Source organism: Leguminivora glycinivorella, chromosome 10, assembly GCF_023078275.1.
Source record: "Leguminivora glycinivorella isolate SPB_JAAS2020 chromosome 10, LegGlyc_1.1, whole genome shotgun sequence".
Taxonomy (NCBI): domain Eukaryota; kingdom Metazoa; phylum Arthropoda; class Insecta; order Lepidoptera; family Tortricidae; genus Leguminivora; species Leguminivora glycinivorella.
The window spans coordinates 1,248,867-1,276,833 of NC_062980.1; the positions used below are offsets into that span (position 1 = coordinate 1,248,867).

Below are 27,967 nucleotides of genomic sequence, written 5' to 3' on the forward strand. Positions count from 1 at the left end.
GAGCATTTCTTTTTTTTTTTTGCCAATATTTTTTCTTTTATTGTTTTAGGGAATTTTAGGTCAATTATTGTACTCAGAATCACGAGTAATTTCAATCTCACTGGGAGACAAAAAGTGTCCCAGAATTTCCATACATTTTTGTTACTTTCCTAAATGGTAACAAAATAAGAAAAAATCGCATGGGACAATTTTTTTAACTACTAGGATTGAAAAGGCTAGTAATTCTGAGTAGAAATAGCTTTTTTTTTTTTTTTCAAAATATCATACTTCATAAAAGTGGCAAAAAAAAAAGAAATGACCTTGAATAAAGTCAAATTAACTGCTTCAAAATTGATAAAAGTAGGTGAATCTAGTACTAAAGATGATTTACCACCTGTGGAACTACTGGAAGCAGTGATAAATGCATTTTTTGCGTTGTAGTTTCCTCGCTATAGTAAGGGGAAAAGTTTTGTGTTACACTCGGGTGCAAATGTATTTTACTTCTCGTGTGTTAAAAAACTCGCAAGTTCAGGATTCTATTCTCGAACCACTCGCTTCGCTCGTTGTTCAACTATAGAATCCTTTCACTTGCTCGTTTTTCAATTCCACACTCGACGTTAAAATACAACTTTGCCCCCTTGTATATACAAATAACTATTAGCATCCGTACTTTATCCATAGCATTTATTTATTACTTCATTTTTCCTATGATTGATTTCCGATTCAACTGCTGTTTTTGGTATGATAGACCTGAGAAGAATAGGTTAACACTGGCACCATACATAACAGATTACACTTTGGTAAGAACTAGGGAGACAAGTATCGACTAGAAACGAGTCATCTGTGTATTTATTAAACAAGCGATTTTAATTTGATACAAAATATTTTTTAGACTTGGGTTTTAATAATCATCTTCAAACTTCAATTGAACGACTTATATTGACACCGCAGGATCAGCGCCAAAGACCGATTAATCCGACAGAATACAAAGCAATAGACTTACGAGCGTAAAACTATAAAGTTCAAATTCAGCTTTGACATTATAGTTTGTATTTGACATGGCGTCAAAAAGCTTAACGCAAAATTAGAACTTCCTGCCCGCACAGCTAAACTGTGGAATGAATTGTCGCCTGCGTATTTCCCGACCGATACGACCTTCAAATCTTCAAGAAAAGAGCGTACACCCATCTTAAAGGCCGGCAACGCACCTCCAACACCTCTGGTGTTTCGGGTATCCATGGGCGGCGGTGATCGCTTACCATCAGGCGACCTGTCTGCTCGTTTGCCTCCTATACCATAAAAAAAAATAGAAGAAAAAAGTCAAAAAATATTTTGTACAAAATTATTGAAATCAGTCAGAGCAAGTTTTGGCCGTTTTCATGAAACGGGTACCGTCACGTCACGAAGGCTCCTCGGCTAGTGTCGGTCGGGCGCGTCGAGCGAGCTGCAGCGGCACGAACAAGAGCTCACCGGACATTCTGAATGTTCTCTGTGAACATAGTAAGTATATATAGTCAATGAATAAGTTATTTATGTTTTGTCTATTGTAATTATTAGTGTTTTATGTCTCAGTTGATTTTGAATTTCTTGTAACTTTTTAAATTTATTTATAGGTTACTTGCCTCCTAGTTAAATCAGCTTCTTTTTAAGAACTGTCGAAACGAATTTGAACGACTTGCTAATATGGAATTTATATGAAATCGAATCGAGTGACGTCACGGTCAACTCGGTTACATTACATAATTTTACCTGATTTATTAAATATTGAATATTGTACATTGCTGATAATTTAAAAGTGCTTATTGTAAGCCTATTTGAACAATAGTACATTACGATACAAGTGCGTAAAAAAGGAAGTTCGAAACGAATGGCGATAAATTAAAATACGACCGAAGGGAGTGTTTTAAATCGACACGAGTTACGAATTTCCTTTTCGCACGTGTATTGTACGACGTTTTTCAGTACAGATGAGCCTTCGAAGTTTCGACCTGGCATATAATGAACCACTTCTCGTACTAGTGCGTAACAAAAACACCATCTGTACTGAAAAGAATATTTTGATTTTGATTTTTGTATGGATTGGTGAGCACTTCCGAAAATATCTTTTAAATAAAAAGTGAAATGGGAATTTCACATGTAAAATACAGAACTATTTTTTAAATAGAAATCGGATTTAAAAATAACTTCTGTCCATGTGTTTGTTATAATTATCTGATGCTTTATTTCGGGCACGGTATAAAATATTTAATTTGAAGTACAGTCAAGTTCCTATTCCACTCACTTGAACCAGCCGGCCATGTGGTGCGCGTGTCCGCCGTGCCTGCAGGCCACGCACCACGAGAACCAGCCCGCGAAGCTGGCGCCGGCGCCCCCGCGCCCGCGCCCGCCCCCGCCCCCGCGCCCGCGGCGCCCGTGCCCAGGTGCAGCAGGCACACGCCGCAGCGAGGCAGCGGCTTGCGGCAGTTCGGACATGATGAGATTTGCTAAAAGATCGAAACAATTTTAGGGAATTGAAGGTTCCGAAGACGGTTTTTTATGCGATAGGAGGCAAACGGACGGACAGTGGCCCGTTTCTCAAAACTGAAAGTCACAAGTTACAAGCGGAAGTCTCTTTCCGACTTGTCATATTAGACTTGTCATATTTACAACTCATTGAGTCTCCAATTCATTTTATAAGAAAGAGAGTTCCACTTGTAATACAAGTTGTAAATTGTTATGCAATAGGCCCATTGACTACCACTTGTAAATTGTAATTTGTAGCTTGGAGAAATGGGCCCCAGGTCACCTGCTCGTAAGAGATCAGTGGACACCGAAAACTCTAGAAGAGTTGGGGGTCCAAGTGAAAAAAAAACTAACAGGTCAAATGGAGCTGGTAGCCGCTATAAAATCATACAAGTTACAGCGGGATAATTCCGGCTGGGGAACAAATGCAACGGGTCCATTTTTTTTCATGTTTTACAATTCAGTATTCAGTGGACACATGTGGAACTCAATTGATATTTGCCCCGCTGTATCTTACATATATTTCTTCAAAGGTTTCCAGCTTAGCAACACATACCTACTTTACTACACAGACAAAGGAAACATCTCCTAACCTAACCATAAAATATTTCGAGTCTCTGATCTTCTGGTCATATGAAATCGTGACACAGTAAAAATATCCTGGTCACGGCACCAAACTGTAAACACCTTACTATTTCGACACAGAAAGAAATCAATTTCAATCAACAAAGTACACAAAGTTCAGTCAAATAGATATACATACATAAACTCACGTCGATATTCTCAAGAGAGATAGGCAGAGCACATGAAACTCCTCAAGTTTCAGTTACAGTTTTAACAATTAAGGAATTGGAAAAAACATCAGCAGAAAAATCTTACAATGAAAATTGTCTACGACGCATAGTTTTTTTAACTTTTCAAATTTATAGCTGTTTTCTAGTGACAGAAATAGCTTGAAAAACTGTAATTATGCTATGTTAAGATGACGTTACCTTCATCTTGGCAGCGGGCGGCGGCAGCCTGGCGAAGGCGGGCCGCGGCCGGTGCTGGCCGGCGGGCGCCGCCACGGACTTGCCGCAGTACGTGCACGCCACCGACACCTACATTCAGTTAACCACCATTTTTATACTATCGCAATACTTTTTATTCATTAACTCCTGTTTTCAATCGCACGGATTGTCAAGTGATTGTGCTAGAAAAATCTAAAAAGTAACAATACAAAAAAAACCGGCCAAGAGCGTGTCGGGCCACGCTCAGTGTAGGGTTCCGTAGTTTTCCGTATCTTTCTCAAAAACGACTGAACCTGTCATGTTCAAAACAATTTTCCTAGAAAGTGTTTACAAAGTTCTGCTTTTGTGATTTTTTTTCATATTTTTTAAACATGTAGTTCAAAAGATAGAGGGGGGGGGGACACACTTTTTTCTCCTTTAGGAGCGATTATTTCAGAAAATATTAATATTATCAAAAACAATTTTAGTAAACCCTTATTCATTTTTAACTATAAAACTCCCGTGAGACTCACATATTTAAAAATATTTTAAGCGGGTTACTCACGTATTAAGTCGATATAGCGTTCGACATGTTTCGGTTCAATTTCGAGAACCTTTCTCAAGAGTAGCGTCACCCGCCTTTACATGTCGAGAGCGCGACGCATACTGCGGGCGCTTGCTCGGTGCGCGCGGCTGCTGAGGACAGGCGCACGGGGGGTCGGCGGCGCGGGCGACGTCACCGTGGCGAGATCGGAGCTACCCACTTAGTCCATGGGCCAGCTGGTCTAATTTTGCCAAACGGTATAATTTGGGGGTACTAACTTTCCTTTTTACAGCAGTTAGGTAGGCCTATAAGGATGTTAAAAAACCATGATTGCCATCTCAAAATGGTAGCTAAACAAAATGGCCGCCAATCCAAGATGGCGGATATTGAGTTTTAAAAAATCGACCATAACTCCAGAAGTATTGGTCCGATTTCATTTTTATTTTTTTTAAACGAAAGCTCTTTTTCTGTACTTAAATACTTGTCATATTCATTGTTTCGCTAAATTCAACCATTAGTTAGTAATTAACGAAAAATATAAAAATAATATCTTTTTTTCTAAAACTTTCTGTCAAAAATCATGTTTCTACAAAATACCTTGCATATTCTAATAAATATTTAAATGCAGAAAAATAGTGCCATTAATCACCTTTAATTTGATGTATAAAAGATACATATTTAATTTACAAAAACACATAGAGGCTTAAATTTAAAGCTGCCTTCGTTGAAATTCACCGTTGTGCATACAGTACTAAAAGCTTCAGGTTGGAGTGCATACAGTACTAAAAGATGTGTGCAGTTGGGGTGCATACAGTACTAAAAGATGTTGTAGAGTACAAATATGCTGTTTTTAGTTTATTTTAGCAATTGTACAATTAGAATAATAGTTTATGTTAATAGAACATGATAGTATCCATGAGTTTGTAGATATTCGATAGTACTAGGATAAAATTTGTTTAGATACCATATGTGCAACACACCTCAATGATGAAAATTAAGTATTTAAGTGTACTAGGTATATGACTAACATGTGTCGAGACTGTAGAACCATTAACCTTTTGACCGCCACGGACGGCCACGGTGGTCACCGGAAATTCTTGCCAAGGACGCCAACGATACGGACGCCAAATGAAATAAAATTGGGACTCCGTAATGCCTAATTACGCTCATATATTCGCGAATTCGCAATGCAATTCTGTTGCGATTGTGCCTGGGAGACGGAATACTCCGTCATCATCTTGCGTATAAGGGTTAGATCGTATTCCGGATTGAAAATCGTTCCGCATTCAAGGACTCTCAGATTTGAAAAAAAAACCTACGCACGAGCGGGTTAGTGAAGAGCACCCCCAGAATTCGGGCAAACTTTAGAAATGTTCTTTAGTACAGAATTAATAGATATTTCTTACCTATATTTTACCGATTACTAAACAACGAAGCCGTTAAATACCGGATGGACAAACTTTGAGACAAATATCACCGCTTAAAGTAGAGCCAAATATTATTAACATGTATTGTTCGTCATTACCGAACGAAAAACGTTAGAAGACGTTAATAACAGACGTTTTAATTACCTACTCACGTGAGTTGAATTTTCATAAAAGGTGTACCAAAATGTGAATGTTTCTATGCAACCTGCTATTGAATCAGAAGAAAAGTTAGCACCCGTATCGACGAATCTCAATAAGTAGAGAGTAACTCCGGGGTTATGCAATCTGGCCAACTTTTTAAACAGGTAGGCATTTATAAAAGCCTCAATAGGGATGATAGATGTATAAATGATGCCTCAATTATCTTCGATATGCGAATAACATCGTCATCTTCAAAGAAGCACATGTTCCCCGTCAGATGCTGGAGGAACTGTATGCCGTCGGTGAGTGTTGGGTTAAAGTAGTTAAACATATAGAGGTATGTACAAATTGAAAGTTACGGCAAGGACAGACTTATCCAAAGCTCCATATTTCAGCCTTTATAACAAGTAACAGAAGATACGTTATCCGGAACAACAAATAAAGGTTGGGTTAAGGAATGCCATAAACGACTAACGGAGGTAAGTCATAATAACAAAATCATCCTTCAATGGACCAAAGGACACAGTGGATGTCGAGGTGATGATGCGGCCTACGAGCTGGCCAGGCAGCTGGGGTCGACTGCCGATTCTCCCGATGTCCTTCAGCAAGGTATGCTCAATATGAAACTACACACAGCACACTGGCAAAACCAGATCAAATGCTGCAGTCAAACAAGCCAAGCCTAGCATCAATGGAAAACTCACAAAGACGCTCCTTCAACTAGGGAAAGTCCGCCTGAGAATGGTAACCAATGTCAGAACAGATCGTAGACTACTTAACAAACATATTTTCATAACAGATGCTATGAACATTCCCCTGTGACGAGGGTGCCTCTCACCTGGTGATGGAGTGAGCAGAGTGGCTCCATACAGGAAGAAACATCTCGGATCCCCGCGAGACCTCTCCAAAGTTCTCCTACTCAACATTAAAGGTCTAATAGGATTTCTCGAGGAGATAAGCTGGCAGGATTAGCTAAATCCCCCACATCACGCAAAATAGGCACAAAACGTCGAGTTGTGGCGAACCATAACACAATACAGAGACTTGGGTCGGCCTCGCTGTCGGCGGAGATCACAGGGAGGACTTGGATGCCTTTTCTAGGCTAAAGGACGTATTAAGGGCCAGAATACCAGTCACTGAAGACCAACATGTTTGATCAGTGTGTAACTGGGTACTTCCCACCGTGACATAAGCTTGCGAGACGTGGACACTAACAATGTACTAAATGAAGAGGCTAAAAGTTGCATAGAGGTATAGAGCACAACACGTTCGGTATGTCTTTCTACGATGGAAGCGAAACGAGATGATGCTGATGCGGCGACGGGTCAGAATTATAGAGATCGTATTGCTACTCTAAAATGGGCTTGGGCCGGGCCAGGGCACGTAAGTCGTGATTGAAGGTGGAATGCCTGCTATAAAAGTTCGAAAAATTAGGAGAAAATTAATCTGTTACCTGTGATTGTCTTGAAGGCTTGATATTGGTGATATTGGCTCTACAATATACATTAACGGTAATAAGTAATATATTTCTGTGCGTAAATTAAGGTTTATTCGGTAGGTACCTATATCACGTTGTTTAGTAGTCGGATACTCCATAGATTTGCCTTATTAATGCATTATAGTGCATTTCTCAAGACTATTTTTCTTTTGGGGTGTGTTCTTCACCTTTTGTATGCAAGGATTATTTTAACTAAATATAAGTTTTCTCGAACACGGATCAGGGTTAGGCTTAACCTTTTAAACGCCAAATAGTGAAAAAAAATACGTCGTGCCCCGGACACCAGACAGACGTGGATCGCGATTATTTGAGCAAAATTAGGTGTTAAGAAGGCTCGCATGGGTCCCCAATGTAATTGGCAAAACTGATGGCCATGGTTGGCGTCCTTAGGAAGCATTTCCAGCGACGGCCATATCCGCCCATGGTGGTCAAAAGGTTAATGTGATGAGATAGGACCTCAACTATGTCTAGTTTATTTATTTTGTATTATCTCGGTTGGTTGGCGCTGTATCACTAAAGAAATTTTATACAAATAATCAAATATCTAAAACTGTACTTTACCTATGACATATTTTATTATATTCTTAAAGCTAATGGATTTCGGATACTAACATGTTCAGTTCTTTTCTTAATTGTAAGTACAATTGCAGAAATATACTAAAAACAGCATATTAGTAATCTACAACTTCGACCTGAAGCTTTTAGTACTGTATGCACAACGGTGAATTTCAACGAAGACAGAATTAAAATTAAGCCTCTAATGTGTTTTTGTAAATTAAGTCTGTATCTTTTATACATCAAATTAAAGGTAATTAATAGCACTATTTTTCTGCATTTAAATATTTATTAGAATATGCAAGGTATTTTGTAGAAACATGATTTTTGACAAAAAGTCTTAGAAAAAAAGATATTTTTTTATATTTTTCGTTAATTACTAACTAATGGTTGAATTTATCGAAACAATGAATGTAACAAATATTTGAGTACACAAAAAGAGCTTTCGTTTAAAAAAAATAAAAATGAAATCGGACCAATACTTCTGGAGTTGTGGTCGATTTTTTAAAACTCAATATCCGCCATCTTGGATTGGCGGCCATTTTGTTTAGCTACCATTTTGAGATGGCAATCATGGTTTTTTAACATCCTTATAGGCCTACCTAACTGCTGTAAAAAGGAAACTTAGTACCCCCAAATTATACCGACTTCTTCACTGGCCCATGGACTAACTATGTTACTTTTGTCAAAAGCAGGATTGCACACAACACTTATTACGTCACTTGTTAAAGGTGCGTTTACACTGGGGACCGACGTAGTGCCTAGAACTGTTTTCCAACTAGGTGGCACCGACCAACCACTGTCACGATTGAAATTATGTAAAGGCGGGGTCGCTACTCTTGAGAAAGGTTCTCGAAATTGAACCGAAACATGTCGAACGCTATATCGACTTAATACGTGAGTAACCCGCTTAAAATATTTTTAAATAACCCTTATTCATTTTTAAATACCTATATAACAATATATCACACGTTGGGGTTGGAATGAAAAAAACAATATATTCCATAGTTTTGAATGAATCAGGAAATCACGGTCTTTAAGTCTCTGTCCAACAAGCAATCAAGTCAAAATAACCTAGTTAGTTTGACTCTACGTACCTGTCTAGGGACGCCCTCTGCATTAGAATCATTCTGCGAGACCCACGTGTCGAGCGCGCAGCGCGCCCACCAGAGCTGCCAACTGTCCAGGATGCAGCGGTAACTACAAGCAAATACAACTTTTATTTTGTGACTTTATACTGGCGAAGTCGGTAGGATGTGCTGTGTCCATACTATCCATACTAATATTATAAATGGGAAAGTGTGTGTGTCTGTTTGTTTGTCCGTCTTTCACGGCAAAGCAGAGCTACGAATTGACGTGATTCTTTAGGTGGAAATTTTAGTTGAAGGGATGGAGAGTGACATAGGCTACTTTTTGTCTCTTTCTAACGCGAGCGAAGCCGCGGGCAAAAGCTAGTAATCTATATTTCTATAACAAGTCAGCTCACAGCTTCCCGAGACCTCGAAATTCGAACTACATATTTGTTAGGTTAGTTCGCATTGTCTCTTTCGCTCCTGTACAATTAGAGTTAGTCAGTGCATTTTTCACCACACCAACTGTTCAAATGGCTCTCTTACTACTTCGAAAGCAAATGGCATATTTGCATTTTATCCACAAAAGGGCAAAGTCATTTCATACAAATTATACTTGGTGGCTAACGGCCCAGCCACGACATTGGTCTAAGCGCGGCAGCGGTGAGCGGCAGCCATACGTGCGAATGAAAAGTCCCATCGCTGTGTCTCGCTCCAATGTATGGCCGCCGCTCACCGCTGTCGCGCTTAGACCAATGTCGTGGCTGAGCCGTAATGGTGGTTAGTAGAATAAACGTTTAAGTGCGTTTTCACATTATCCGATCCGATATCGGATGTCGGACCGATATCCCATACATTACAGGCGCCATCTTGGATTTTTCCTATTGAAATTCTTCCGACATCCGATATCGGATCGGATAATGTGAAAACGGCCTAAGGGTCACTTGCACCACCGAAAATGGAGGGTTAACCTGAGGCTAACCCACCATTTTACATGAAATTTTACTGTTAGCGCACTAACCTTGAGTTAAGCGGGTGGGGCAAGTGGCCCTTCATGATGATTTTAATCATAAAATTAATAAATTTGAGGATTTCATTTCAATGTCTTACGGGTACTATTTTCCTCGTGTTGGTATAACTGTTACTGGCCAAGTCGGTAGGATAGCAAACCACCTCACAGCCGAAATTATTGAAGACGAGGTCTTGAAATCTAAACCACATAGGTATTTAAAAATATTTTAAGCGGGTTACTCGCGTGTTAAGTCGATATAGCGTTCGACATGTTTCGATCCATTTTCGAGGATCTTTCTCAAGAGTAGCGACCCCGCCTTCACATGTCGAGAGCGCGACGCATACCAAACTCAATAGGCATATCTCGACATGTAAAGGCGGGGTCGCTACTCTTGAGAAAGATCCTCGACAATGGATCGAAACATGTCGAACGCTATATCGACTTAACACGTGAGTCACCCGCTTAAAATATTTTTTTTAAATATGTTTGAGTCTCACGGGAGTTTAATAGTTAAAATCACATAGGTATTTTCTGAAACTGTGTGACAGCAGACTCGCCAGAAGGTAGAAAGACGAGTACCTGTCTGGGACTCACGCCTGCGCAGTACACTGCCAACATGTTGGTACCTGTCGAGCCACGCAGCAGGCACGAGGTCGGCGGGCAGACAGCGCGCAGCGAGCAGTGCGGCTGACTGCACGTCTCCCGTGTTCTCCAGCCAGTGCTGGAGCAGCGTCACGCCGGGGGGACTCATACCTAGACAAATATATTGAATATATGTTAAATAAGTTCGATAAAGAGTGTACAATTTAAAATCTTATTGGCAACCGCGACAGAGAGGCGCAGATTGTCACAAATACACATTATCTTATGGACACCCCACATTAATGCTTGTGGCCGTTGGAATGGAACTAATTTGACACTATAAAATGTTACATGGAAAAGCCCACAAAAGTGATATTGCCCTCGATTTCAAATGAAGTACCTACCTATATTTGATGTTCTCTACGCAAATTTCGAATAGAATAGAATAGAAAACGTTTATTTGGTGAAAATATACAAGTAAAAAAACAACGGCCTTAATCTATATACATCTTAACCTAAAGTCACCAAAAAGGATGCCATTCAGCATATGCCAGTGACTAATTGGTATTAGCCAACGGCGCTGGCTTTCAAGGCAACCGAGAAACAATTCTAGAAAAAGGCAGGAAAAAGGGCAATTTCTCCATCTATTCGCATTTTATTTTGTCTATCAACTTTTTTCACACTAGGGTTATTTGAAACTTGCGATTTCAATACAAAGGATTGTATAAAAACTTGCCAGTAAGCAGGATTCCGGCCAGGTCGCCCCTCTGCACGAGTTGCTCTGCGCTTTGCTGTATGTACTCGTGTAGCTTCACATCTGACAGGTACATGCAGGCGAACGCCACGCGATCTTCTAGCCGCATCTCTGTTTCGTTCTGAAAGGAAATGTGATTTAGAATAGAATACATAGAATAGAAGAACTTTATTCAAAAATGCTTAATTTAAACTTAACTAATAACACCAACATAAATATTACTGGATTAAAGCGTAACTGAAAAGGTCTCCACTCAGCTTCATGCCAAGGGACCGTGGAGAGAGAGTAGTTAGCAGATTTTGACTTTATTATTGGTAACATGTGTTGAAATAAGAATATAAAAATGTTGAACGATTTGTGGGTTATTCCTCCATTCTGGTTTGTAAAATTTGATTTTGAATGTAATCAAAATGGAGATATTTTTAGGCTTATAGTCGAGGAGAAGATTTTCTTGTTAGTACAAGCTTCAAATATAAAAATGGAAGAGGGGCTGACGCCACAACCGCTCAGTAGATCAGCTAGACCAACGATGAGGAAACGCACTGACCAGCACGGGCCACAAGTCCTGCGGCTTGGCGGGCTGCTGCGCGGAGGCGGAGGCGGCCAGGAAGTGCAGCAGCGCGCGCAGGTACGCGTCCGGCAGCGCCGGCGCCGCCGCCGACAGCGACCGCGCAGCTGGCTACAGCAGACGGCACTCACCAGCACCGGCCACAGGTCCTGCGGCTTGGCGGGCTGCTGCGCGGAGGCGGAGGCGGCCAGGAAGTGCAGCAGCGCGCGCAGGTACGCGTCCGGCAGCGCCGGCGCCGCCGCCGACAGCGACCGCGCAGCTGGCTACAGCAGACGGCACTCACCAGCACCGGCCACAGGTCCTGCGGCTTGGCGGGCTGCTGCGCGGAGGCGGAGGCGGCCAGGAAGTGCAGCAGCGCGCGCAGGTACGCGTCCGGCAGCGCCGGCGCCGCCGCCGACAGCGACCGCGCAGCTGGCTACAGCAGACGGCACTCACCAGCACCGGCCACAGGTCCTGCGGCTTGGCGGGCTGCTGCGCGGAGGCGGAGGCGGCCAGGAAGTGCAGCAGCGCGCGCAGGTACGCGTCCGGCAGCGCCGGCGCCGCCGCCGACAGCGACCGCGCAGCTGGCTACAGCAGACGGCACTCACCAGCACCGGCCACAGGTCCTGCGGCTTGGCGGGCTGCTGCGCGGAGGCGGAGGCGGCCAGGAAGTGCAGCAGCGCGCGCAGGTACGCGTCCGGCAGCGCCGGCGCCGCCGCCGACAGCGACCGCGCAGCTGGCTACAGCAGACGGCACTCACCAGCACCGGCCACAGGTCCTGCGGCTTGGCGGGCTGCTGCGCGGAGGCGGAGGCGGCCAGGAAGTGCAGCAGCGCGCGCAGGTACGCGTCCGGCAGCGCCGGCGCCGCCGCCGACAGCGACCGCGCAGCTGGCTACAGCAGACGGCACTCACCAGCACCGGCCACAGGTCCTGCGGCTTGGCGGGCTGCTGCGCGGAGGCGGAGGCGGCCAGGAAGTGCAGCAGCGCGCGCAGGTACGCGTCCGGCAGCGCCGGCGCCGCCGCCGACAGCGACTCGCGCCACAGCCGCTCCTCGCTCAGCCCGGCGAGCGCTAGCGCCACCACGCGAAGCTGGAATTCAAATGAGTTTACCTAAATACAACACTCCTAACAATTCCGTCCAGTGAAGCTATGGAATGAGCTGCCCGTCTCGCTTAGACAGGCACAATCGGTTGCGTCGCTCAAGTAGAGGTTAAAGAAACTGTGGTTATCTGACTAAATTTTCTTTGTTGCTTTATATATATGTTTCAGTTCGCAATCAGCTTGTTTACTGGACGCACGTCTCCCATCTTTTACGTCAGGGCTGTCCAATCTTTCTACTTAGGGGCCGCTCTAATTTTAATCGACATGTTTTCGTGTGCGCGGTGTAACCATAGTAGTACGGACGGACCAGTCTGTTCCTCGTGCAAACGTCAATTGGACTTCCCGTGTTCGGGGATTACAGAGACCTATTATAGGAAACTCGGTGCGCGGAAAAATACCTGGCGCTGCCCAGACTGCATTAATAATCCACCTCAGAGTAGCAATGACCCGCAACTGGTGGCGCAGCTTGATGAGATGAAGAATACTTTAAATGCCATCAAAATACAATTGCAGCCCCTTGCCTCTCTTGTTGAGGACATAAAGACCATAAAGGCTGATATCTCACACTTAAAGGGCTCCGTGGAGTTAGCACACAGCTCGGTTGAAAAAGTCTCAAACTCCCTTGAGGGTCTTGAAGACAGAGTAAAAGCCCTGGAACTTGAAATTAGTAATTTCAAATTAACGCAAAATGAGGTCGCTAAGATGCAGGAGGACTTGCAGGAAAAAGAGCAGTGGGCCCGTGCAAACAACGTGGAAATAAAAGGCATCCCGATGAAGAACTCTGAAAATCTCTACGACCTTGTGTCTCAGATTTCTCGCGCAATAGGATTTGAAGTTCGAAGGGAAGATGTCAATTACGTAGCCCGCGTCCCGAATCCTCATGAAAAATCAGTGAAAAATATTATCATGGCGTTCAATAATAGATTTACCAAAGAAAACTATATTGCAGCATCTCGCAGATACGGCCATCTCTCCCTTAATGATGTAGGTTACAATGGTGACGGAAGGATTTATGTGAACGACCACCTGACCCTTCATAATAAAGCGCTGTTAAGAGAGGCAAAAACACTAGCAAGAGAAAAAAACTACAAATACATTTGGACCCGCCATTGCAAAATCCTAGCCCGAAAAACGGACACCTCACCCATCTTTCGTATAAAAGTGCAACAAGACCTCCTGAAAATACAATAATAACTTTAGTTCACCCACCACTTTTACTAGTACTTATGATCACTGTTTTGTTTGTTCATTATTATAAGTGTAATCGCTTAGCGACCCTGCGGTTGGGGAGCACTGGAACGGGTATGTCTTTTTGTATGTTATCGCTTGCATTCCTTATCGCTCGCCTGCTCAATATGTTTCGACCGCGCACCTTTGTTAAATTTTCTGTTTTGAATCCTATTGAGATGACCTTTAAGCTCATTATATCTGACCTGCTATGTAACTCGGGGAATAACTTGTGTGCATTTATTCGTTTTTACACTCATCTTTCGTTCTTAGTAATGGAATTAATAATTTTTAAACCCTACTTAAATTGTACCCTATTCGTATTGCTAAACAAAATAATTATATTGAGTCATGTAGTTTATAATGCATATTCCACGCTTATAAATTTAACTCTTTTGCATATTTATCCCACAGTATTAATTAAGTACAACAATATTTTTATTTTATTTATAGTTTTCACCTCCCGGCCTTAAACTAAACTTATTCTATCAAAATACTCGAGGATTGCGCACCAAAACAAACTCATTTAGAAGAAATGTTCAACTAAATTGTTACGATGTTATATCTTTAACAGAGACTTGGTTACACGACGGGATAAGTAACAGTGAACTGTTCGATGATCGTTACCTCATCTGGCGATTAGACAGGGACTATAGTCGCACCAACCAGCGGTACGGCGGCGGGGTTCTGTTGGCAGTTCGGAAGGAGTTCACCACTCTTGGGCGACCGGAGTGGCACTCCTCGGCAGAGGACATCTGGGTCACAATATTGGCTGGATCGCGAAATAATCGCGTAAATATTAATATATGCACTTTATATTTATGCTCAGAAAATAATGGTAACTCTTTTAACACCCAATTGCATAATTTTACATTAAAATTAAATGATATAATGATATCTGCCCCGAATGATATATTTGTTATATTAGGTGATTTTAACTTACCTAATCTAGACTGGCATCAACTCGCCGACGGACTAATCGAGCCTTGTGGATTGACCGGAGAAAGTCAAATATTTTTCTTTGATACCCTTAACCAACATAACTTAGACCAATTTAATTTAGTACATAATTCCAATAACAGAATCCTAGACTTAGCATTTTCTAATAATCCTCTTTTAATAAACCCCTGCCCCTGCCCTCTTGCCGAACCTGAGGATATTCACCATAAGTCTCTAAATTTAGAACTGTGCTTAAACACTCCTACACCGCTAGCGTCTAATGCTAGACAAGTATTTAATTATAAAATAGGCAAGTATGAAAACATCTGCGCAGAATTGAATGTTGTAAACTGGGATACCCTTCTTAATAATGGGCCGCTGGATGACGCGTTATTTGTCTTTAACTCAACTATATATAAATTAAGAGACAAATTTATACCGCACAAAACAATCTACCCAAATAAATACCCTCAATGGTTTAGTCCCGCTTTAAAAAAAGTTTTGAAAGAAAAGCACAAGTACTTCCTGAAATATAAAAAATATGGTTCTCTTTCCGATTTTCAAACCTTTTCTCTACTTAGGCGAAGAGCTAAAATGTTGGAAGACACTTGTTACAAAGATTATATTAAAAGAGTTGAAACTGCGGTTGTAGATAATCCTAAATATTTTTGGTCGTACACAAAATCGCTTAGTAAAGGGTCTCTTGGCCTTCCAGCAGTAATGAAGTATGACTCTATCCAAGCAGACACTGGCGAATCTGTATGTAATTTATTTGCCAACTATTTTGAAACTACCTTTCTCCGTAGTAGCTCTAATGGCGTTTTATCTATAACAGAACCTACCACTACCAGTAATAGTATATGCGACATTGAAATTAACCCTAGCGAAGTCCTTAAATTGCTAAAGTCAGTTGATGTCAATAAAGGTGCAGGCCCCGACCTTCTGCCGCCTATACTCATATCAAACTGTGCTGAAAGTCTCGTAAAACCTCTCTGTATTATTTTCCGTCGATCTCTGGCTGAAGGAACTGTCCCTAAACTTTGGAAATCAGCTTTTGTTACCCCCGTACATAAGTCCGGTGAGCGATCTAATGTAAAAAACTACAGGCCAATATCTAAGTTATGCATTTTTGCCAAAATACTAGAAAAAATAGTTCACAGCCAAGTTTATTCAACTCTAAAAATTTCCTTTATAGCTGAACAGCATGGTTTTGTAAAAAACAAGTCGACAGATTCTAATTTATTAACATTTTGTGATTATGTTTCATGCAAAATGGAGTCTGGTGGCCAAGTAGACACCATATATACTGATTTCAGTAAAGCGTTCGATAGAATAGACCATCAAATACTAATGCAGAAGTTATTAACATGTGGCATCCATGGAAATCTTTTTAGATGGTTTACTTCATATGTTCAAAATCGATCTCAAGCGGTAGTAGTAAATGGCTATACTTCCTCCTGGGCTGGTATTCCCTCGGGTGTGCCGCAAGGATCTTTGTTAGGCCCTTTGCTATTTGTCATATTCATCAATGATATCCGTTCCATTTTTAAATATTCTCAATTTCTTCTTTATGCCGATGACACCAAGATCTTAAGAGGCCTTATTCCTAAAGACGAGCGTTTTTTGCAAAATAGAACCTTTTTCATTCAAAATTATAAAGAAACTATAAATGATTATTAAAAAAAAAATGATAATTTTCCTAAAAGTACATATCTTAAGCTAGAAAGTCAATTGGTACTACTTTAAAATATGTCTTTTTATACTTCCGAAAAATCAGTTTTTTCGGAAGACGTTTTCAAATTTCGTAGTGGAATAGCTCGTTTAGAATCGTGATTGTGCTGTTAAAAATGTTATTTGGGGTAATAAATGATCACAATCCTATTTGTTATATCCTGTACGAGTTAGCTAATACTTTGACATTTTAAGATTTACTTGAAATGGTGGATAAATAACCTTCCGTATCCTCCCCATTTTTTCGATAAAAAGAGGTTTACATTATGTATTTTTCCTGCGATTCCTGCATTTTTTGTAACTCTTAAATAATATTATCCTAAACTAGAACTTCTTATTGACCTATAAAAAAAAAATCATACATATAAGACATACCTTTCTGTCGATAGATATGTTTTTAAAACACCTAAAATTCGAATAAAAGACACTGTGCTAACGCGAGCCCGCTCAGTCTGCGCCGAGCGCTCGAAGACAACGGACCTGCGTTTGATCGTCCGGCGCACCTAGCTTTCGTAAGCAGCGCGATAGTTCCGAGAAGTGCCGTAAACTGCGACTAAACAAATCTTGATCCTTTTTTTTTACACCTTATGCAATTTTAGCATTCGACATGCTTTTCATATGATTTTGGATTTTAAGTTATACGTGAAGTTTGTTGAGAGTTTGAATTATTATTATATTTTGGGACCAGGATGAGGTTCTGGTTCTCATGATGATGGAGTCAGGCAGGAGATGTTCAACAGAACTGCTATTCTACTTATCATAACTCCACCATGTTTGGGCTCATTAGATTTGGGCTGATGAGCACCATCGATCTAGATGAGGTCCAAGGTCTCATGATGGAGTCAGGAGGTGGTCAACAGAACTGCTATTCTCCTCATCATAACCCCATCATGTTTGGGCTCATTAGATTTGGGCTGACGAGCACCATCGAACTAGATGAGGTCCAAGGTCTCATGACGGGGTCAGGAGGTGGCCAACAGAACTGCTATTCTCCTCATCATAACCCCATCATGTTCGGGCTCATTAGATTTGGGCTGACGAGCACCATCGAACTAGATGAGGTCCAAGGTCTCATGATGGAGTCAGGAGGTGGTCAACAGAACTGCTATTCTCCTCATCATAACCCCATCATGTTTGGGCTCATTAGATTTGGGCTGACGAGCACCATCGAACTAGATGAGGTCCAGGGTCTCATGATGGAGTCAGGAGGTGGTCAACAGAACTGCTATTCTCCTCATCATAACCCCATCATGTTTGGGCTCATTAGATTTGGGCTGACGAGCACCATCGAACTAGATGAGGTCCAAGGTCTCATGACGGGGTCAGGAGGTGGCCAACAGAACTGCTATTCTCCTCATCATAACCCCATCATGTTCGGGCTCATTAGATTTGGGCTGACGAGCACCATCGAACTAGATGAGGTCCAAGGTCTCATGATGGAGTCAGGAGGTGGTCAACAGAACTGCTATTCTCCTCATCATAACCCCATCATGTTTGGGCTCATTAGATTTGGGCTGACGAGCACCATCGAACTAGATGAGGTCCAGGGTCTCATGATGGAGTCAGGAGGTGGCCAACAGAACTGCTATTCTCCTCATCATAACCCCATCATGTTCGGGCTCATTAGATTTGGGCTGACGAGCACCATCGAACTAGACGAGGTCCAAGTTCTCATGATGGAGTCAGGAGGTGGTCAACAGAACTGCTATTCTCCTCATCATAACCCCATCATGTTTGGGCTCATTATAAATATGTGGAAGGTCGTTAATAATAATAAATGTTTTATTAGGGTACCCCTACATGTAAAGAGGGGACAGATATTTTTTTTATCTACTTTTTTTTTTGTCTGTATTCATATACATTCAATATTTTTTTTTAATCGGTCCAGTAACAACGGAGATATCGAGGAACAAAGATAAAAAAATTAAAAAAATAAATAAACATACAGACGAATTGAGAACCTCGCCTCAAATCTTTCAGATTTGAGGCGACGGTTAAAAAGTGACACATCATGTTCCAAACACACTGTTCTGGACACTCAGTGTCACTACAAAAAACGTTTAGTAAACCCAATTCTGACAATTCACCACCGGCCAAAGAAGCCATTCAGAGAAGCCATTGAGATTCACAAATATAAAAATTTCAATCGTGAGGATGGCTTCAAACTATCTAATGTATGGAATCCAGTGATTTGTTTGTGTAAAAAACCGGTGAAGTCAGAATTGAACAAACGTAGTGACACTGTGAGTGTAGTGTGTTTGGACAGACCATCGAGTGTGAACGCGACCAGTGGTAACGCTGAAAGTGAACGCAGCCGACGCGCGCGAAGGAGGGTAGATCGCGCGCTGTCTATACAACTTTAACATCCACCCGCCTTCGTCAGTTTTCCGTGATCATGATGCATGCAACTGCGTCGAAATATCGGGAGCTCGACAAAAATCAAAAAGGTAATCACGGTCTATATCCCGGTCAATATAAGTCTAATGAAAATAACCGTGAATCATTCAAAACTCTTAGTAAACCCTTATTCATTTTTAAATACCTATCCAAAAATATATCACACGTTGGGGTTGGAATGAAAAAAAAAATCAGCCCCCACTTTACATGTAGGGGGGGGGGGGTACCCTAATAAAACATTTTTTTCCATTTTTTATTTTTGCACTTTGTTGACGTGATTGATATACATATTGTTACTAAATTTCAGCTTTCTAGTGCTTACGGCTACTGAGATTATCCGCGGACGGACGGACGGACGGACGGACGGATGGACAGACAGACATGGCGAAACTATAAGAGTTCCTAGTTGACTACGGAACCCTAAAAAACAGAAATCACTATTAAACTATTCTCTAATTTCAAGTTCCTAACTAAAATTTTCCTAATAAAAAAAAAAAAACAAATTGATCCCGCTACAAACTTTCACCCCCTTTTTCCCTCTACTAGGGGTGTAAATTTTCATAATCGATTCTTATCTCTTCGAAATTTTGTTAATGCAATCTATACAAATTTCGACTTTCTAGCTTTCGTAGTTTCGGCTCAGCGGTGTTGGTTGTTGAATCAATCAATTAGGAAACCTGAATTTATATATGTACATGTAGACTAATACTATACTTTTACTACATTCATATACCTTATTTACTACTACCATACCATGAATATGAAATTAAATAAAGAGTCCCCATATAAAATTGAAAATTATGTTATTAGCAATTTAATTCAAAACTATCAAGATTATTCGTGTCTGCGTTGAAACGCGCGTTGAGTTGCCGGTGCTCGCGTACCGAGCGCCAACGCCATCTATCGATGGCCGTTTCGTGAAATTGATGAGCGCTCTAAGGAATAAGGGGTCTTAGTGCTAGCCTGTAAATTACCTTCGCATCCTATCTGTGGAAACCTGTAATTGGCTTTTCAGATACACATTTTTGCTAACTTAGTTTTAGATATTTAAGCTGTTGGTTTTCCGAATAAAATAAAATAAAATAATAAAATGTATTTTGTGTTCCTTTTCAACTTAGTGTATTTTTCTCATTCTTTTTTGTGTGATATAGTTATGTTTATCCCATAAATATGTATAAATATATTTATCCATTGTCTTTATGGTACCTTGTTGTACAAATTGCTAGATTTAGTTACCCTATTTAACTCTTTCCTTTCATTTACTCAAAGGTTAACTGGAAGAAATCCCTCTAAGGGATAAGTCCGCCTTTGTACTTCACATCTCAATGTATGTTATTTTTCAGTACAGATGGTGTTTTTTTTACGCACTAGTGCGAGAAGTGTTTCATTTATGCCAGGTCGAAACTTCGGAGGGTCATCTGTACTGAAAAACGTCGTACGATACAAGTGCGTAAAAAAGGAAGTTCGAAACGAGTGGCGATAAATTAAAACACGACCGAATATACTATTAATGTGTTTTTGTACAATAAAGAGCTACTACTACTACTACAATTGTATAGCTTCAACTCGTTCCACATTTTGTACAATATTTTTTTTGGTACCTGCGGGGAGGCCGCCCTGGCTAGTATATCGAGCGCGGTGCGCAGGCGCAGGTGGAAGGCGGCCAGCGCGGCGGCGCGGCACGGCGTGCCCTCCGCCTCGGCGCGCTCTACACCAGCCCCGGCGTTCTCCCAGCCCCAGCCCCAGCCGCACAGCTGTAACGCTCGAGTCCGCTCTGCGCTCCTGGTGATCAAATCAATTTTTCAGTACAGATGGTGTTTTTTTTACGCACTAGTGCGAGAAGTGGTTCATTATATGCCAGGTCGAAACTTCGGATGCTCATCTGTACTGAAAAACGTCGTACGATACACGTGCGAAAAGGAAATTCGTAACTCGTGTCGATTTAAAACACTCCCTTCGGACGTGTTTTAATTTACCACCACTCGTTTCGAACTTCCTTTTTTACGCACTTGTATCGTAATGTAATATAAGATATGTGAGCACTTTTGTGAGCATGTGTGTGCGTTGGTATAAGTGCTAGCATTAGTTTAATTAATATTACTTTGTATCTATCTGTGTATACTGTTAGTTTTATAGCTGTTGGTTCTCCATAACATAAATAAATAAATATGTAAAGATCAGGAAAATGGGACAAGAATGTATTGTGTAATGTAGGGACGCCCGGTCGGAAGTAGGCGAGCTGTCGATTACCTGTCGCGTTCGTTCAATCCATACTTGTTGGCAGACGAGACCAGACGATATAAAAATCAAATTTCTATCCCACATCTTAGTCATAAAAAGCTAGCAACATTTAAATACCATTTTTATATAAAACAAAACTATCCTGGTCACGGCACCAAATTGTAACGCCGCCACCAGCTCTTACATTAATCCTAGGACAGTCTAGTTTACCTATACAGTATGACACGTCGGGTGGGCAGATCAGGCAACAGCCACGGCACCAGTGCCAGGCGGTAACCACCATTCCAGGGCGCACGGAGCACCGTGCACACTTCTGGGTGTCGCTGTCGACTGTTTGTATGGCATTCAACATTCGTTTCACAATTAAACAAATATCTTGGTCACAGCACCAAATTGTAATTCTACCACCAGCTCTAACATTAATCCTAGAATTCCTAGGACAGTCTAGTTTACCTATACAGTGTGACACGTCGGCTGGGTAGGTCAGGCAACAGTGAGGGCACCAGTTCAGACCGATAGCCGCCGTCTCCGGGCGCGCGAAGCACTGTGCACACTCCAGGGTGACGCCAAGGACTATTTCGTATGCAACCTGCAACAAAAAGGGTGGTGAGGTATGTTGCAGAAATATTTAAAGTTTTTTTTGTCATTATTTTTGTGTCTTACCATCTTCTACGAGAGATTTGCTGAGAGCCAGGAAATGCCACAGCCCGCCTAGAGCCTCGTCGTCGGCTAAGTCTGCGTTCTGCCACATGTCGGGCTGAAAAACAATACACATTTCAGTGACGTCTTATACTGACATGGAAGATTTATAGCGGCATTTCTAAATATAAATAAAACAAAGCAGAAATACATTACAAGAATCTCCATAGTTGCAAGTGTTGTAGCGAACATATCAATATATTGTGGCTAAATCTTACAAATAGTCTTCATAGATAGTCGTTTTCAAGGGTGACCAGTGACGGGTTGACGATGACCAATTCAGAATCCAAAATGGAGGACATGCACTTTGTCACAAAAACCGTAATTGTTGTAGTTCCTAGTTATATATGTTTCCGGAGGTACTGATTTCAAATTTGAAGGCGAATTTAGAATTAATAATGGTGGACAATTGGACATACTCTTTTGTCATAATGGTTTATTATCACGGTTAAAATGGTCCCTAATGCTAAATATAATAGATTTTGAGGAATAAGGGCCTTTATCTATGGGTAGTCCATATAAATAATGAAACCTTGAGTCCATAGTCTGTGAGCGCTCGTTTCTTCATCTTGAAGGAGATGTCATCTATGGCCTCGTAGAAGTCTTCCTTCATCAGCTTGAGCGCGCCGCCGCCGGCCGACCACGCCAGCCCGGAGCCCCACGAGCAAGTGACGCGCTCACACACTGTGTAGTCCGTTATCGTACCTGTTCCAAATTTAAGTATGAAAAGATTAGTTAAAAAATGTTTTGTCACTTTCTGTCATGTTGACTTGTGAATTTGTGAGAAAGGGACAAAATACTTTTGAACTAATCACTTCAGTTCAGTAACTTTTTTACGAATAAGAGGTAACAACAATTTAGTTGAACTTTGCTACTACAGAGACCTTTTAGTACCAAGAAAATGTATGCCTTTAACTTTTATCAGGTGCTGCCCAAATTACTAATTCATCTGATATGTGACCTATCAAAAGAATGCAACAATGTCTTTTAATCAACGAACGAAAGATCAACAACTATTCTAATTAACACAAGTCAAATTATATTCTATTGAAAATATTTCAACTTGTGCTATCTTAAAGTAGTCACACCACTATATATATAAATTAAAACCGAAATAAATTACACATATGAAAGAAAAAGTCATCTGCCGCGATTGCAGGGTACGCTGGTTCGATTCCAGCCTCAGGCACTGGAGGCCTTGGTCACTTTTTCTTTCATATGTCATATGTGTAATTTATTTCTGTTTTAATCAATAACTATCTTTAAAGCATTCAAGAACTATAACAAATTGAGCTGTAAAAATGAAATATGATATGCTAGTCAAGTATCAAATGTAGGCAACTTATAGTGAATACCTGGCGCGACACAAAGTGTTCTAACGGCGTGAGCAGGATGCCAGCTGAAGCTGGATAGCGTCCCGCAGCCGGGTGTGACGTCTCGCTCTATCACCGACACGCCCCGGCTGTACTCTTCTAACTCCGCTTCCACGGCCATCGCGGGGGCTTGCTGCACAAATAAGGCAATAATAATCCGAATAATATGTCTCCAGGTCTGAGGTTGATGCGGGTTCAAGTCCCGCCGTAAGCGTATTTTTTTTCTTTTAATATAAAATCTTGGAAATATTATTAGTGGACGTTTCCGTTTGTTAAAAATTGATTTAATAATGGTCTGCTCAATTAAATTTGCAAAACAAACAATATTTGTTTGTGCCTTTTTAGGGTTCCGTAGTCAACTAGGAACCCTTATAGTTTCGCCATGTCTGTCTGTCCGTCCGTCCGTCCGTCCGTCCGTCCGTCCGTCCGTCCGTCCGTCCGTCCGTCCGTCCGTCCGCGGATAATCTCAGTAACCGTTAGCACTAGAAATCTGAAATTTGGTACCAATATGTATATCAATCACGCCAACAAAGTGCAAAAATAAAAAATGGAAAAAAATGTTTTATTAGGGTACCCCCCCTACATGTAAAGTGGGGGCTGATATTTTTTTTCATTCCAACCCCAACGTGTGATATATTGTTGGATAGGTATTTAAAAATGAATAAGGGTTTACTAAGATCGTTTTTTGATAATATTAATATTCTCGGAAATAATCGCTCCTAAAAGAAAATAAAGTGCGTCCCCCCCCCCTCTAACTTTTGAACCATATGTTTAAAAAATATGAAAAAAATCACAAAAGTAGAACTTTATAAAGACTTTCTAGGAAAATTGTTTTGAACTTGATAGGTTCAGTACTTTTTGAGAAAAATACGGAAAACTACGGAACCCTACACTGAGCGTGGCCCGACACGCTCTTGGCCGGTTTTTTTAGATTATTTTCACGATTGAGGCGAAATGAGAATTATTATAAGGTGTGAATGACTGTAGAAATAACAGTACCTATAATAGTTAGTACTTAGTCACAGTAGAAAATGTTGAATAATCATGTTTTACTTTAGTCATTGAGCTACGAACCAAGTCAGTGGTCTGTCCATTCTTGTAGTCATTGTTAGCTTGCTGTATGTCGTGCAGTCGGAGAGTGGTTGAGTCTCTCTGGAGCGACATTAGCAGGTTTCGTCTGAAATACAATAATTGGTTAATGAAGCTCATAAGTTTCGGGGCATAATGGTGCCCGCGACGGCGCGATGGCGCGACGGCGCGCTGTCCTTGTCACACCGTTTTATATAACATTTACCTATACTAACATAAGCTTTTTGAGGCCATGTCATATCCTGAATATGGAGATGGATTATTTTGCCTCAAGATCTTTATAGTAGGTGTCCTATTTTAGCTATATGTCTAGTCTCACCGTGTAGGACACCACTGGATCTTAGTCGCCGACGGCACAGTCAGCGTCAGCAGCGGCCGGTCGAAGGCCCTGGCGTCCCACACACACACGCAGCCGTCTCCACGGGACGCCAGTTGCCACGGGCTGAACGGGTCCGCGCACGCGCCGTAGCAGTGGCGAGTCGTTGTTACCATTACTGCTTTGTTTGATAAGTCTTAAACAAAAAAAAAATGCATATAATATTGGCACCGTGTGTCTGATCGTCATCACACGTCATCTTATAGACATGTCCAACATTAGTGCTGACGGCGGCAGTTGGTACTAATTTGATGCCATACAATTTTACATGAAAAAGCCCACAAAATGAAGGCAGCAGGAGTAGTAAACATATTGAATAGAGAGTCCAAATTCAACAGCAGCAACATTCAAAGCATAACCCTTTTGCAGGATTGAATAATATACTCTGGAAAAATTATAACAGTTTTTACTTAGTGTTTTTTACATTATGTGCCGCTCGTGGGTAACTTTGACAAAAGTGCGTTTTCACATTATCCGATCCGATATCGGATATCGGAAGGATTTCAATAGAAAAAATCCAAGATGGCGCCTATAATGTATGGAATATCAGTCCGACATCCGATATCGGATCGGATAATGTGAAAACGCACTTAAATGTATGGGATATCGACAGTCCGACATCCGATATCGGATCGGATAATGTGAAAACGCACTAAGGACTATCCACCAGGTGCATAGTTAAACTTGAACATAAAACATTCATTATGAGACAACCAATGGGCAAAACCATAAAGATTAAGTAGGTGCTTGTCTTTTCCTTACCTCTAAGATCAAATATTTTGATGTACTTCATGTTCATGGAAGCCAGGAGTGTTCTGTCGGGAGAGTTGGTCCAGGAGACATTGTGGCACGTCTCCGAGAGGCCCATCTCCGCAATAGGCCTCGGTGGCTCTGAAGATGTGGACGGTGAGGCTACCTCCATTGCTGAACATACTAAACAGCTTGAGAATACAATGTAAACGAACTATAACAATCAAAACATGACTAGCTACATGATTTTGACTGTACTAAAATAAACTTTTTTTATTTTTTTATTGGGAGACACCTTACACAGATCAACCTAGATCCAAACTAAGCAAAGCTTGTACTATGGGTGCTAGGCGACGATGTACATACTTATTTAGATAAATGCATATTGCATACTTATATACATAGAAAACATCCATCACACAAATAAATGCCCTTACCGGGATTCGAACCCGGGACCGCGACTTAGCAGGCAGGGTCACCACCAACTACACCACACCGGTCGTCAAATGAAACCTATATTATTTATAAGTAGACTTATATTGACTGTATACCCTGATTATTATTTTTTGTGAAAAATTAAAAGATAATCACAGACTATATCCCAGTTAACATAAGTCTAATGAAACAAACCATGAACCTAACCAATGTTTGACCTGGGAGGTTACCATGACGTACTAAAGACGTTCAGTTTAGGTTGAGAGAAAGGGACACAGCTATAGCAGTTACATAGCTCCGTCCCTCTCTCTCAACCTAAACTGAACGGCTTTAGCACATCATGGTAACCCCCCTGTAATCTACATTATCAATAAGCTATGATTATTAGTTATTAATATTCTAGTAAAAGATCTTTCAAATATTTTTGCATACATGATTCCTCTGGCAGCAAGCCGCGGTTGACATCCCACACGAGTATACAGTGGTCGCTCCGATGCTTCTCTAGCGCTACACTCAGCAGGTTTGTCTCCACGTGGCTCCATGATACTGAGTTGCAAAGCCGTGGGTATCTAGGGACTGAAAGTATAATACCATGATGTACAAAACACACAAGTTTAAGGCCTGTGTGTTGAAGTATAAGTGTAATCTATATAATAATATGATAGTGAGTACTGTGTAACTTTACACATCTATCCAGTTTCTATTTTGAGTACCTATAATTGGCACTGTGTTTGATTTTGAATAGCAAAATGTGTATTGTATCATTCATACCTGTTGGAATTCCTTGTATAAATAAATAAATATCTTGTCATCAGATATAATAGCTGTTGGAATTCCTTGTATAAATAAATATCTTGTAATAACCAGGTATAATCTGCTATTAGCAATAAAATAATGATAACATGCTAAAAACACAATTACAGAACCTGAGAGAATGTTTGACCTTTCTGAAGAGCAAGTACATAAAAAACACAATATTTAGAGATTATATTAATGTGATTGTGGATGAGTGCAAATTTGTTTTAATTATTACCAAATTCCCTGCCAACAAGTCCTAAAGGATCATAGGTCTGCTTGAGGCTGGTAAGAGAGACTCTGCCGTTGGAGTGTCCGAGGGCCAGCAGCGGATCTGGCTGCTCTGTGATGGCACTGATGTCCACGCAACGCACGCCGCTCGCACTCTGCGATGCAAGCACAGTTGCACCGCGGGTTGAGGATATCTGAGTGTCTGAAAAACCATAGATAACATATGTATTTTATTTTTGTGCAATATTAGCGAAACATTTGTGTAAATAAACCCAATTGTCGACTACACCTAGAGACACAATACAAAAGTTAAGTTAATGCGTAGTGGGTGATGTATGATAAAAATTGGCTCTGTGATAACTATTCTAAAAATGTTGTTGAATAGTTATGATATGATAACCCAACAATTAAGAATGTTATAAAACGATTTATTTAACATTTTAATAATACTTACATGCAGTTTTTTTCTCGATATCTTTTAAACGAGCAACTTCGTATAAGGTTATGTCTGGACCCCATATTATAAATTTATCAAAATGAACAGGGGACCAAATCACATCGAGTTTAGTACCCGCCATCATAGTCTTTCAAGGTTCACCTTACATTTATGATATTATATGCGAAATAAATACATAAAATCAAAATATTTATGAGTTTTATGACACAAAAATAAATAATCGACTTTGAAAACGTTTAGTTATTGCTAAATGTTATCAATTAATTTGACAATTGCTGACAGCGTTATTTTTATTTTAAAGTTTTTGACCCAAACTAAACGCATTTACAGGGTATGTTCGAAATTGATTACATTAATATTACAGCAATGAGCACTTTCTTTTGTAATAGTTTAGCTTGTTGTCATTGCAATTTATTAAATTTTTCTATCGCGTCTTCATAAGCGACATAGTGGGTTTGCCAGATTAAATTTCGACCTCGTTCTTGATTGGTTCTTGTCCTCCACGTTAAGGAAAGGCAAATTGGAA

General features: G+C 40.9%; 1 protein-coding gene across 1 annotated transcript; it reads right to left on the reverse strand.

Annotated features, from left to right (window-relative positions):
• Nucleotides 1–1,345: 1,345 nt before the first annotated feature.
• LOC125230695 (GATOR complex protein MIOS) lies at nt 1,346–27,875 on the reverse strand. Its single transcript, XM_048135953.1, is given in 19 exon segments — nt 1,346–1,468; nt 2,261–2,376; nt 2,379–2,462; nt 3,474–3,581; nt 8,733–8,835; nt 10,344–10,470; nt 11,036–11,174; nt 12,513–12,689; nt 20,597–20,777; nt 21,690–21,825; nt 21,900–21,993; nt 22,468–22,640; nt 23,291–23,441; nt 24,383–24,485; nt 24,717–24,909; nt 25,536–25,697; nt 26,391–26,534; nt 26,992–27,186; nt 27,439–27,875. Coding segments are annotated over 19 exon segments (2,586 nt in total). The 5' UTR covers nt 27,566–27,875; the 3' UTR covers nt 1,346–1,395.
• Nucleotides 27,876–27,967: the final 92 nt, after the last annotated feature.